The sequence below is a fragment of the Corythoichthys intestinalis genome, chromosome 3 (genome assembly GCF_030265065.1).
Source record: "Corythoichthys intestinalis isolate RoL2023-P3 chromosome 3, ASM3026506v1, whole genome shotgun sequence".
NCBI classification, from domain to species: Eukaryota; Metazoa; Chordata; class Actinopteri; order Syngnathiformes; family Syngnathidae; genus Corythoichthys; species Corythoichthys intestinalis.
In genome coordinates, this window is record NC_080397.1 from 21,393,230 (window position 1) to 21,407,537 (window position 14,308).

General features: G+C 38.5%; 1 protein-coding gene across 1 annotated transcript in view; it reads right to left on the minus strand.

Moving 5' to 3' along the window:
* Positions 1-5,712: 5,712 nt before the first annotated feature.
* fbxl17 (F-box and leucine-rich repeat protein 17) overlaps positions 5,713-14,308 on the minus strand; it is a 386,432-nt gene continuing 377,836 nt past the window's right edge. The window contains exon 11 of the mRNA XM_057831652.1: positions 5,713-8,702. Within this exon, the coding sequence (XP_057687635.1) occupies positions 8,565-8,702 (138 nt within the window). The 3' untranslated portion in view covers positions 5,713-8,564. The remainder of the gene's footprint in view (positions 8,703-14,308) is intronic.

A 14,308-nucleotide genomic window follows, 5' to 3' on the forward strand; every position in this document is an offset into this window, starting at 1 on the left:
GTCACGCAATATCATTTCAGAGAAAATTATTTTGTATTGCCTTGCATCTTTTTTCTTGTTGTTGGCCTTTCCCAGAACAGTTTTGGGGTGTTATGTCCCATGTTTCGGGCCTAATTATACACAGCATGCAGTGATGCAACCAGGACAGATGACATTTAAAAAAAAAAAAAAAAAAAAAAAAAAAAAAAAAGGGGTTTTAAGCACATTTGCTTATTTGCCAAAAATTGGTAGCGTGAGCTGAATTTAATTGTGGTTGTTTTGTCCACTAATTATCAACTCGTTATCAACAGGGCACACATTCGTATGAGTAACAACACAACATTTGGGTAGGGGTAAGGATCAAATCATTTAGATTTCATTGGCCTGCCAGGACTGTGTGTTCTATTATTTTAAAGAATTTTTAGGTAAAAATACTGTCAGTAAGGATTTAATCTCCCTTGAACCAAAGGAAAGATCCAACGTCCTTGCAGGTCCACGCTGATGTGCAGTGTCCTGCACGGTCAGTGTCAGGGTCTTCATGAAAAATGCAACATGCCCATGTATATTTACAAAGCTTAATTACCACTCCCGCTTGCAATGCTGCCGCGCAATGCAACGTCTCCTCCATTGCAGAGGGCAGTCTCTCAAAGCACCGGACGCCTCCTTCCACCTTGATGAATATTGCAGAAGTCCGAGCAGTGAGAAGCATTGATGGAATCCACCTCAATCAGCAAGGGAATCGATGGCATACACTCACATTTGCAGAGGGGCTAATTGGCAGCATTAAAATTCACCGAGCTTCATAATTTACCCGAGAGAGAAATGGGAATGTGGCGCAAGGAGATCAGCTCATTTGTGGCAGAGACATTAAAAAACCCTGTCGTGGTGAAAGGAGGAGGCCTTAAACAGATGAGGAGCCAAAGCCAAAGGCCAGATTATTCATGTCTTGGCTTGTCACGCCTAATGAATGTACAAGCCATTGAGGTTTTTTCCCTTTCTTTCTGCAGAAGCAAAATTAAACCCTCTTTAACACGAGGAAACATATTTGACCCTGACTGCCAATGACTTCCTATCTTCTTTTATACAACGGTGACATTATTCAATTATCACTTAGACCTAATTTACTCATTCATAATTTACCTGTGGACGGGAACTCAAATTACACGTTAATTGACATGCGGCTATGTATTCAGTAAAACAAAATATTCTTGGCCATCCTGTAGATTCACACAACCAATGTTGTTGGAATCTGTGCCACCAGAATGTAATCATTTTGTTGTTATTGCATGACATCACATCAACGTGCAATATGTGAATGTGCATTTGCGACTTTGGTAAAATTAACTTGAATTAATGTTTCTTTAAAAATATATAATGCTAAGCTTGTCCTTTTTTGTTTTGGAAACCACCATGGAATGTTTCCCTACATGAATCAAGTTGACATAAAATGTAGCGATGACACAAAGAATCTCACTGGGAGGAACCAACCTTCTCATAGTGTTTGATGCCGTTAATCCCATTTGATCAGCACAAGTTAGAAAAGTAGTTTTTTTTTTTTTCTCCCCCTTTGAGCTTCATTTCATTTGAAGTGAAGTGAGAAGTGTAGCAAGTTGAAGGAGATGATCAAGCACATTTTGTTTTCAATAGAGGAAAATTGAAACCTTCAGAAGATCATTGTGAGTTTCGATCACTGGGTGTAAATTTTATCGCAACTATTTATCCATCTATTCTCACAATCTATCCACAGTACAACTTTAAAAAACAGTTAATTGTTGGGGAGAGTGCACTCAAAAAGTTTCAGAACTCTGGGTATTGTTTAAAAGGTTCTGAGTTTTCTGAAAACACCTTGACTGTTCTGATTCATTCTTATCATAGTTTGAGAACAAGGATTCCAAACAGTTCTATATTAATAAGTCATCGACGGAATGGTCTTACACTGCGTCACCTTGATTATCAAACTTAACAATTGTCATTGTCAAAAAACGCCAGAAGATAGCAATGATGCGCCATTCTGTAAAGGACAACTGCCCAATTCTTGAGTCCAACTGAATAGGCTTGTGGCGTGAATGGTTGCCCTTTTGAATGAATTCAACCAGTCTGTTCCAGTGCTGATTAGAATGTAAAAAGGTAGAATGAAGAAAGGGCTTCTATTCTTTAATTTGGTAGATCTGGCGAGTATATATTCACAGAACACAATATCACACAGTCTAGAAATAGAAGTCAAAATGCTGTCAAATGTCTGGCAATATCGGATTGGCTGTCCTGAAAATGGCTGGATGTGAGAAAGTTCTGATAAACTGGTAAGGGGTAGGGTTTTTATAGCGTTTTTTTCTGAATATGAAAATTATTGCCCAATGTATCGTCATAAAACATGACTGAGCAGTGAATAAACATTAAAAATGAACAAAAAAACGCAGCTGTAGTTGTTCTGACAAACTAAGCCGGTCAAAACATTTTCTGTTGAATTAATCAGGATACTTGTCAAAAGCAGAGTTTTTAGCAGCCCTTTTAATTTTCGTCTTAAGTCTTTTGGATAAAAATACTTATTAGTGTCAGGGGCCGACAATACGACAAATTTCATGTGTGCATTTATATGGTTCCATCTCCATTCGAACAATGTCGCGATTTCGTGTGAAAACGATTTAGTATTCATGCCAGGCCCTAAGGGGCAGTGCAGATTTACAAAGCGACAGGCAATGATGCACTTCCTTGACACCAACAAACTCCTCAGCCTGAAAGACCACATACCTGCCCCCTCCAAGCAATGGCATTTTGATTTTGGTCCAAAAGGCACAAAAATGCAAACAAACATATTCAAATAAAAAAATATTATAAAAACAGTAAATTAAATCCGACGTTCCTCCATGTTTGCCTTTTTTAACTTTTACTAGCAGCGATGGGCGCGCCCAAGTCAGTACGAGTGCTGACTTCATCAGCGCGAGAGCTTTCCATTTATATGATTGCAGAGCAAGCCCCGCAATCGAATCCTTCCACTTTGGAGCCCAGTATCAAAGGTTTGTGTCTCCGCCTTCCGTTTTCGCTGTCACCATATAAAGGCGAGGCCATTCTGCAACGCAATTGTTGCGTCTTGGTGTCGCAGCGTCACCATGCAAACTGCCCCTTAGTCATATTTTAATTATTTGAAAATGTGTTTGTCTTTGTTTAGTTTTAGTTAACGAAAACTGACAAATTTCATCTAGTTTTAGGTGACAATTACTCCAATTTTTTTTGTCTATAAACTTCAAAAGTTTTGGTCCATGAATAACTAAATGTTTCCAACAATTTCGAATGAAGATTGACAGAGTCTACAATGGCATCACCATCTTTGTGATTATAATAAACACTCAACAGGAGAACAGTACATTATTTTCAATTAATTAAACCTGGACGCCAGGAACTGAATGTAAAATGTTTTCCAAGAGTTTAAGACGACATTCACCACGCTAAATGCTAATGCGAACGCTATGCTAACGCTAAAAGTTACATTTAGTATGTGATGATCTCACAGTACAGACGTTTAAAGGCTAATGCAACATGGCATGTCTAGCAAAGATAGAAAACAAAACTTACCAACCAGCACCTGACGTGTTTAAAAGAAGTATGGAGCCTGAAGAGGACACACACTTATTCACCGGCCTGTGAGTAAGTGTGTGTGTGAGGTGGGGCTGAGAGTGCAGCACATCACGAGTGACACGACCAAACAACTGGTATAATGCGTACTAACTACACATACGAAAGGAAATGTCACACTTTGTGAACTCATTCTGGAAAAAGTATGGCCAATTTTAATCTCGTTCTCGTCTCGTCAGACAAAAACTGGCATGCATCTCGTTGTGTTTCAGTCCCTCAAGACAAGTTTTTAGCTCAATTAGTCATCGTCACGTCGTCGCCATGAAAAAATTGTTCGTTGACAAAATATTTTCATTATCGTCATCTTTGACGAAAATAACACTGGTCAATTTTATTCTCCTTTTTCGAAAATTAGTGACTATGAAGAGAACATTTGCGATATGTGCAGACAGTGCTTTGAGCCCTCCACTAGCAGCCCGAAGTTAGTAGCTGGTTTGGTGCAAGTTGTATTGCTTATAGTGCCATGATGAAAAATGAGTGGCAAAAGTACACCAAAGAGTGAACTATAGCTTCAAATTGTTAAATATTTTCTGTGTATGTTTTTCACACTAAAGAAAAAATTGGTATAACTTGTAAAAATGTCACATTTCTCAAATACATACTCTTTCTTAGGGTTATGGGACCCACAAACAGCTACCCCATGCAGGGGGACATAAAAGCAGATGTAATTTTTCAAACCTGCTGCTTGAGAATACAGTGGTACCTCTACCTCTAGATACGAAGTTAATTCGTTCCAGGACCTTGTTTGTAAGTCGAAATGGTTGTATGTCGAGCAGGACTTACCCATTAGAATACATTATAATCCCATTAATTTGTTCCATAGCCCAAAAACCTACACAAAATCCTTAATAAATGCTGCTGGTACTATTACAAATGGGAATTGCACATAGCAAAATAAACAAATTATAAAAATTGGAATGATAATATAATAATTCCTATAATAGTGTAACGAATCAGGTTCTAATGTGGCGGACATTTTTTTCTGTTCTTGAACACACCGCGTGGCTGATGTGAAAGAGAGGGAGCGGAGCGACTAAAGTTAAATTTTTTCTTGAGAACACTGTCAACTTTGGCGGTCAGGAGGTGTTTTGTGTTGGATAAGTTCTGAAATAAAAATAAATAAAAACCTGACGATTTCTTTGGCGATGTTACCACAATAATAATTGTCATCTTAACTTATAAAGACTGACGAACGGTGGTCAGAGGAAGACTGTGGAGTTATATTGTTGAGCCAGTTCCCGGCTGTGCACCCCACGCTCATATTTTTCTATAATTTGTATCTTCATTACAATGGTAAGTTGCACCTTTTTCCTTGTTTGACCACCTGTACAAACATTTTTGAAACCTGTGTTGATTTCTCTCACAAGAAAATTTGCCTTGCGTCCTCTGTGGTGCTGTCATGTCGTCGTATTTCGAGCATGTCGTCAGATGTAGAAACTAAAGGCGAGTCAAATTTTACGTCGGATGTCAAAAAGATCGTGTGTCGAAGCAATCGTATGTCGAGGTACCTCTGTACTTTTGAAAGGAAACATAAGCTAATAAAGAAGATATGCACTTTTTAAGTCTAACAAAAACTTCTGACATCTTGAATTTAGTTCCCTTTAAAATGGATAGGACAGAGCACAAGCTGCCTATATGAAATTTACGCCAGAGAACTATGACACTTTCATTAACTCACAAGAGACCATTTGAAGCAATTTGTACAGAATATTGGATATACTTTTTTTTTTTTTAATGGTTAAGATGAAAGCTGTCAAGGCACACAAAACAAAAACTGTTCTCTTATTTGTGAAGAAAATAAACTGTGTTGAGCCCAATTTGTACATTTGGCGACCTTTGGATATGATGGGCAACATGTTGGTGTCCTCATTAGCATTTTATTCGCTAACACAAGCAGCCCGCACTGAATCCTAATATTACAGTGTCGACCATCAAGCTCATTATGGTCTAAAAATGTAATTGAAGTAACAATGAGCCAAGGGACGCCTGCAGTCAAGAGCCGTCTCCGTTTTATGAAAAATGAGAGGAAAACCCTTTTTCTGCTGTTTTAGATATTCAGCGCCACCTTAATTTCACGCACGTAAAAGAAAGAACAGGAATGGGTGGGGGAAGCTTGAAACTGTAGTGTTTTATTCATCTTTATGCAAATCCAGTCATTTACGCTTGCCTTAACAAATCAAGAATCAAGTATGTCAACATCTAGCGGAGGAGAAAGTGCGGATGGGGATTACAAAAGAACAAAATCAGACAGCGGGAGCAGCTCTGCGTCTGCTACATCTACAAATCCTGACGAGGAAAATCAACTTTTTAGTTGTGTGTAATCTTCTTACGCTGTACAAAGTGTTGCTGTATTCAAACTACAATATATTGTACATGATCATACACTGAAAAAAGAGAAGCTATTGTTGTAGCTGGATGAATACTTTGTGAGGAGGATCAGGGCAAAAAAAAAAAAAAAAAGCCCTGCTTGTCTCCCCTCACATCTCCACACTACATTTGTTTGATGAACATTAATCCACTCTCCACTATCAACTTGTTTCCTCTGTGGCTAAAAGGAAATAACTCACATAAATGCTACATAGCTAATGTTACAAGTATGTTCAAGATCAACATAATGCTAATAAGTAAATGCCATGTCTATGAATGACCTAAATACCAGGTCATAAAATTAGGGAGATAAAATACTTGATAAACTAGAAGAAGATAAGTATTTTTTAATTTCTTGATCAACTGAGGAAGGGTTTAGTATTAAGGCATTACTGTTTTGGTGCTTTTGGTCTATACAGTGGAACCTCTGAAGTTTAACATTACAATTAGACCAATATTTTTTTTAAATGCGTCTACAAAATAGTGAGTGTGTCAAGGTTGCTAGGCTTGAGCTAAGGGAACATCTAGAGATTTATACACTGCTAAGTTTTGATTGAGTGGTCTTTAATATATATTGTGAAGGCCCAAACATAAGGTTATGACTATTTAAAAAAAAAAAAAAAAAAAAAAAAAACCTGCAACAGCAATTGTCCTCATGAGGGACACAGGTGAGCTATCCCAGCTCAATTAGGGTAGAGTAAGGGTACGCACCTTGGACTGGCCGATTGCTGGACAATCACACCTGGACAATTTGGAGTTTTTGGTAAATCATACAGTCGTTTGTTATTTTGAAAAGCAGGAGGAAGATATACTCAGTAATAACACACAAGCACGGGGAGAATAGACAATGTCGAGAGAGTAAAAAAATGCACTAACCTGTATTTTCAAAGCTATTTTTATACTGTATATTGTGAAGGGCCCAACATAAGGTTACGACCATTTAAAAAACAACTTTAGCAATTGTCCTCATTTGGGACATGGGTGAGCTATCCCAGCTCAATTAGGGTAGTGTAAGGGTACACCTTAGACTGGCCGATTGCTGGGCAATCACACATGGACAATTTGGAGTATTCAATGAATCATACAATGAACATAGAATGTCGAGAAAGGTAAAAAATGCACTAACAGGTATTTTTAAAGCTATTTTTATAGATGTCTTAGCGTTATTGACCTCCTGTTTTGATGGTGCTGTCCATCAATCCAATTTCAGTTCAGGTAAATGTTGGGCTGGAACCAATCCCCACCGACATTAGGCCAAAAAAAAAAAAAAAAAAAAAAAAAAACAGCACAACCAGGGGAAGTCATCCACACTCACATTGAAACTGACACTTAATAAGAATGGAAGCTGGTAGATGAACCCTTTACACTATGAGTGACTTGGAGGTGCTCTATTTAAGAGACTGATTGATGTTACCCAGGTAAATTGCTATAAGTGATGTCTTCTGTTCTTTTGTGGAGACCTAAACTGTTAAGACAGCGTTTTGAGTGATCGCCAATGAATCCCGATAACAAAACTTCGATTTTTGTTGTTGTGCCCATCCCTTCTATCAACGCAGGTTAAATGCTTTAAAAACTGAGTATTGCCTGAAGAGATAATACATGCTACGTTTACACTATAGCAGATTCATTCAATTTCCATTAGGTTTAATTCTAAATCCAAGCGGGGTCATGCAAGAGAATTTAGAGGTTCCACTGTACACCTAAAATATGACATAATACGTCTATCCTAGTATTGTTCCTACGGCATGCATAGGTTCAGTTCAATCTGAGGCATTTTCAAACACTCACTGACTCAGATGCCAATCTCAATCTAATCATGCACTTTTGAAGAAACAATCAATGTGGTTTTCCTGCTATTCAATTGCCTGAGAGGCAAGTAGGATTAGGCCAGAACCCAATCTTGCGTGTGCCGCACCACGACAATGTTTATATTTAGCCTTGACAACGATCTAAACATTCAGAAATCCACAAATCCCTTCACACGATACTGCACAAGCAAGAAAGTCAAGATAAACATCATACATTTGTCACAAAACCTCAAGCAAGTGCTTAAGTCTTTGCAGCTCAGAGCCGGAGGAGAACGTTGTTGTGGTTGACGTCTTTGCTTGCTCGTTTTGCTTGGCTGCCACTGCAGTGGGCGTCGCCTTGGAGGAAGTGAGCACGTTGGTAGACGTGACTTAATCTCCTGTTGGGATCATTGTTCTTTTCTAGACCTCTGTTTTTAAGGTTCATCTTGGCATCCTTTCCGCCAGATCGTATATGTGGTTGGCAAGGGTTTGGTAACCTTTCCGACTGGTTAACCATCCCATGTAGATAAGGTTGACAGATTCAACTAAATTGGAGTTGCATTTGGACTTGATGATGACGACACATGGTAAATTTGTATTTAATGAATTGACTAAAGGAAGTGTTGTGTGTGCTTGTGTGCGGTGTTCATATGCATGTTTGAAAAGAAAATGAAAAGCAAATAGGACTGATCTGATATTGTGGTGCATTTGTGTAAATGTTTGCAATAAAAATGGTCTTTTTGTTCATACTTGTGTCTGTGTGTGTGCGTGATTACATGTATGTGTATAATGCAGTCTCAGCTATGAGGCGTTCGAAGCACTGGGGCTCCAGCCCATCTGATAAGCTCTCTCCAGGGTTCTCTTGCAGTCCTGCATCACCGTGCTGAACACAATGTGAGGGTACTGGACCACCAGCCTCTCCACTGTCTCTTCATTCACCTGTAAACACACAAATGCAGCAACGACTCCAGGTAAACAACGAGCAGTGATAAGGACTAATATTCCAATTCAGTGTTTTGTTCGTGATAGAAGTACATTATTTTTCTTGGAATCCACTGAATATTACTTTTTACTTTCATTCTTCCTTCTGTAAAAATTTTCTATAGTTGTATTCCTTGGTCAGTTTTTTTCCCATACACTGGCACAATGTGGTACAGAGAAGGCGGAAAATTTTCTCGGGCGAGGCTACGTCCAGAATTTAGTGTTTAGTGCGCATTTCTTTGTCCCTGTGTGTCACACTTCTGGGAAATATAAGACAGTTTACAGTTTTTTGGGGGGGGGGGTTCATGAGATGAGATGAGATTCGAAAAATCTAAGTCGTGCCTAATTGCGTACAATTTTCAACTTACTTGAGACATCGCCGGAGAGAGCCTTACTTTTAAAGATGACATACAGAAGCCAGCTACTAAACTAGATTGCAGGGTTATTCTCTTCGTCTAGTTTTAGTTGACAATTAGTCAAAATGTTTTCGTCTGTAAACTTCAAAAGTTTTAGTCCATGAATGAATAAATAAAGGTTTCCAACAATTACGAATGAACGTTGACAAATGAGCACAGACTTGTAGAGTCTACAAAGACTTTACCAACTTTGTGATGATAATACACGCTCAGTAGGAAAACAGTGCATTATTTTCAATTAATTAAACTCACCTGGACGCCACAAACAGTAAGTAAAAAGTTTTTCAAGAGTTAAAAAAAAAAAAAAACGCCTACAATGCTAAATGCTAATGTGAACGGTATGCTAAGGCTACAAGTTATATTTAGTGTGTGATGACCACTCAGTACAGACCTTTAAAGGCTAAAGCAACATGGCCTATCTATCCAAGATTAGAAAACAAAACTTTCACAAAAGGCAAGTCTGGAGTTTGGTGAGGACACCGGTGAGTAAGCGTGTATGTGTGTGTGTTTGGCCCAGCACGTCACATGAGTGACCTGACCAAATACTGCTATGATACGTGCTACACATACGACAAGAAAATGTCACACATTATAAGCTTATGACGGAAACTATATACACATATACGTCATCATTGACGAAAACAACACTGCCGGGTGGCATTCTTTAAAGGCAGTAGTTAGGCCTGTGTTGTTTGAATGGTATCATTACTATCTCCACACTTCAAGACGTTTGGAAAATGTAGACCTTTGTCCTGAAGAAGAGGCAAACATACGTACATGGCCAAGAAAATATTCTAACTGACTATGACATGCATCCCTATGTGGCTGTTGTGGACTTCTCACTACGTAGAATAAAACGCTACTCTGCGGGAGGAAATTCGTCAGCAGAGACAGCAGGTCAAGAATCGGTCAAATAAAGATCTGGCATTCAGATATTTGCATTTTGCCTCCCTGGTGAGGTGTTCCAGGCACGTCCCACTAGGAGGAGGCCACAGGGCTGACGCAGGACACACTGCGGAGACTATGTCTGGGAGAGTTGAATGAAGTGGCTAGGGAGAGGGAAGTTTCGGCTTCCTGCTGAAGCTGCTGCCCCCGTGACCAGACCTTGGATAAGCAGGATGGATGGATGGACGGACAGACGGATGGAGATTTGCATCCTCGGATAAAGATATAAGGTTCTTCAAAAGCTAAGACAAGTATAGGCTAGTTAAGTAAAGTATGCAAATTAAATACAGTTTGTGTTATTTCATACATCCATACTGTCATTTTTGGTAATATATTTCGAGACATATAACCTTTTTTGTGGATATGGTAATATGTTTATTTTAATGATTTGATTGATGCCTTTGAGCGAAAAGAGACGTAAATCTAGCTATGAGCTGGTGAAAAACATCAACAACAAGAGCAAGGGGTGGTAGTGGGCAAACCCGGCGCGGAAGTTTGACCATAAATCCGCAGCATACAGGCTATTGAGTGAGGTACAAAAATGTGACAAAAATCTTAAGAACATGATATTTTGATAAAATAGTGATATTCAGAACATATGCAGCCATCCACCAATTCCAATTTGAAAAAAAATTAAGTTGTACACAGTCATGGATACTTGAGTTTGAATGAAAATGTCTTATTTACTGTGATTTTAACGACACATTTGAAATCAACTGACTGATTACTCAAATGCTTGGTAATTTTTGGTAACTGTGATAAATTATTGCTAGCTAATGAACCCACGCAAATGAGGCAAAGTAGTGAACTACTTGGCTGCAAGAAGCAGATGTTCTGATGATTCATTCTCAACTAGTTTGTTCATCAGTTACTCGCCAAAAGACATTCTTAACAAGATTCAGGTCCCAGTTACACAATGTGCAGCAAAAAGCTTCGTAGTATGGTTTTAATGAAAGCTTATTGCACACATCAGCTAAAAATCAGCACACCAGCTCAGTGCCAGTCAGAAAATCAGCAAGAGGGAGGAACACTGTGAGAAGCTGACAAAGAGCAGAGTCACAGTAACCCTGGAGACCTCGAGAGGTTAGCCATAACCCACCCAGAACCAAACCCTGCCCACCCGCGAGCGTGACACTTTCCAGAGGAAATGATGTATAAACACTCACACACATGTTGAGCACAGTCATTCGTTGTTACCAAAGACCCGCACAAAATTTTCTAACCATCCCAAAAGCTCACAGTGAAAAACTATTCATTTCATCGGAACTGCTTAACAAAATAATTAGGAAGGCATTTGACACTCTAACAAGATGTAAGCTAAATGAAGGACACGGGCCAAATACCAGAAGTGATTACGAGTCAGAGAAGGTGTAAGAACATCACGCTAGTTTTCTTTTGACTGTAGAGGAAGAAAAACACAGCGTGACATTCACTTAATTTGTTCTGTGACTAGTTGTAACTTGATATAATTGGATATTAAATTAGCCCTCACAATCAAATGAAGTAAAATTCAATTGATGTGATCCTGCCACCACCACCGAAAAAAGAATCACCAATTTTGTTACAAATTTTAAATTATGAAAAATGTTTTAATTATGAAAAATTAGTACAAAAACTTAATAAAACGTGTAAAGAAACATGAGAGAAACAATGAGAGCAATTACTATACGTAGCGTTGGGTGATGTGAATACGTGTTGGCTAGGTTAGTTCAGTGTGTCTGGGTGTGAGATGCAGCCAACATCTCCTTGCCAGTGTTCTCATTTTGTATTTGTTTTCAATGGTGTCATTTAATAAGCAACTGAAAGTACTTAAGTGTTGATGGCTCTCCTTATCAAGCTACAAGGAAATTTACTTCAAATGTGGTTTGTCTTGTAACAAAGTCGACCAAGTGACAGCCGGTAACACAAAAAATAGCTATCACTAAAATATCAGGATATTCAGGTCAAAGACAACCAAAAAGGGAATTAACAGACCGACGAGAATTATCAAAATGCCAAGGGTCATGTGCCATTATTTATTCCGATAGTCTGAGTGCTTAGATGTACTGAATGTGAAGAACACATGCCAAAAAGAAAATGACAGCTGCATACCTTCTGTCTACTGTCAGCAGGGTTTAGACACCCTTTCCAATGTTGAATTCAAGCAATTATCAGATTAAATTTCAAGACTTTCCAGCACCTTGGCAAATGACATATTTATGTTAACATTCTTATTCTGAAAATGATCCCTTATGATGTATTACTGCATTCCTGACTAGAACTGCACTGCTTCGTCCTTCCACTTTGTCTTGAGGATGAGCAAAAATGCAATTTGGTGATGAGGTAAGACGATCTCATTTTGTTTTAATGGACAAAGTATTGACAACCTTTAGATTGTGAATGGAATCCATTGAGCAGATTTTGTTGACAATAAATGTGGCTATTGAAACCTATAAATTCTGCATTGTTATTTAAAGCACTTTTCATACCAGGATTCTTATCGATTCTAAGTAATTTTACACTGCAATCAGCGAGGTAGCTAAGGTCAAATGTTTGCTTTTTGCTGATGTTCAAACTTTTATTAAAACCAGAACCTTATTGATTTTCAAGACGCAAGATGTCATTATCATGCGTCAAGTGTGTGTGTGTGTGTGTGCTTGGGGTGGATGGGGGGGGGGGTGTCTGGAACAACTTATAATACATTTCAACAATGAATAATTAAGGGTTTTCTTTCCAACTTTTGGATTCCGATTGAGGTGTCTTGAACTTTCACCAAGTTTGACATTAATGTGGAACAAATAGCATCGCATTAATCAAATACGACAACTGTCTTTATCATGATGCAGCAATTGAGATTTGGAAAAGAAACACAATTAAGGCGAAAGCAGAATTTTAATGGCAGTCAAAAGGGTTTCGCTTATTATGGCAATTGGCTGAGCCTCATCAGCAGCTCACATGACAAAACCCTGATTGCCGTCATAACATATTACACGATGGTCCTGAAACCCTCCGTGGCTTGTTAATTAGGAATTTGCTACAATTAAAACACATATGAAGAATTGACATGTCAAACTGATGGGAGACCATAACATTTATTAATGTTCATTGCAAACACGACTCCCACTAAACGTCTCCCAATCATTACTCAGAATCATTTCACTAAGTGCTGGTTGCAAATTACTTTTATTGTTGTGGCTGGATCACATTGATGAAATGTTGATGAAAGTGATATAATGCTAAAACACAAATCTGAAAAAATAACCATGTCACACCCTGGTGATTTCTGTCTACACTTACAAAATATATATACAGCACAGACTTTTTCAATGCAACACAAATGATGGTCCCCACCCTATTGATAAAGCAAGAAATTCCACTAATTAACCCTGATATCTGTGAAGTGAAAACCATTTTAGGTGACTACCTCTTGAAGCTCATCGAGAGAATGCTAAGAGTGTGCAAAAACCTATTCAAAGTATGTGTACATATAAATATTTGCCAGTCCTTCTAAAAAAATAGCATATTGTGATAAAGTTCATTATTTTCTGTAATGTACTGATAAACATTAGACTTTCAAATATTTTAGATTCATTACACACAACTAAAGAAGTTCAAGCCTTTTATTGTTTTAATATTGATGATTTTGGCAAAAAAAATCAAGAAAACCCAAAAATCTCTATCTAAAAAAATTAGCATATTTCATCTGACCAATTAAAAAAATGTGTTTTTTTTATACAAAAGAAGTCAACCTTCAATTAATTATATATGCTATGCACTCAATACTTGGTCGGGAATCCTTTTGCAGAAATGACTGCTTCAATGCTGCGTGGCATGGAGGCATTCAGCCTGTGGCACTGCTGAGGTGTTATGGAGGCCCAGGATGCTTCGATAGTGGCCTTAAGCTCATTCACAGTGTTGGGTCTGGTGTCGCTCAAATTTCTCTTCACAATATCCCACAGATTCTCTATGGGGTTCAGGTCAGGAGAGTTGGCAGGCCAATTGAGCACAGTAATGCCATGGTCAGTAAACCATTTACCAGTGGTTTTGGCACTGTGAGCAGGTGCCAGGTCGTGCTGAAAAATGAAATCTTCATCTCCATAAAGCTTTTCAACAGATGGAAGCATGAAGTGATCCAAAATCTCCTGATAGCCAGCTGCCATGACCCTGCCCTTAATAAAACACAGTAGACCAACACCAGCAGCTGACATGGCACCTCAGACCATC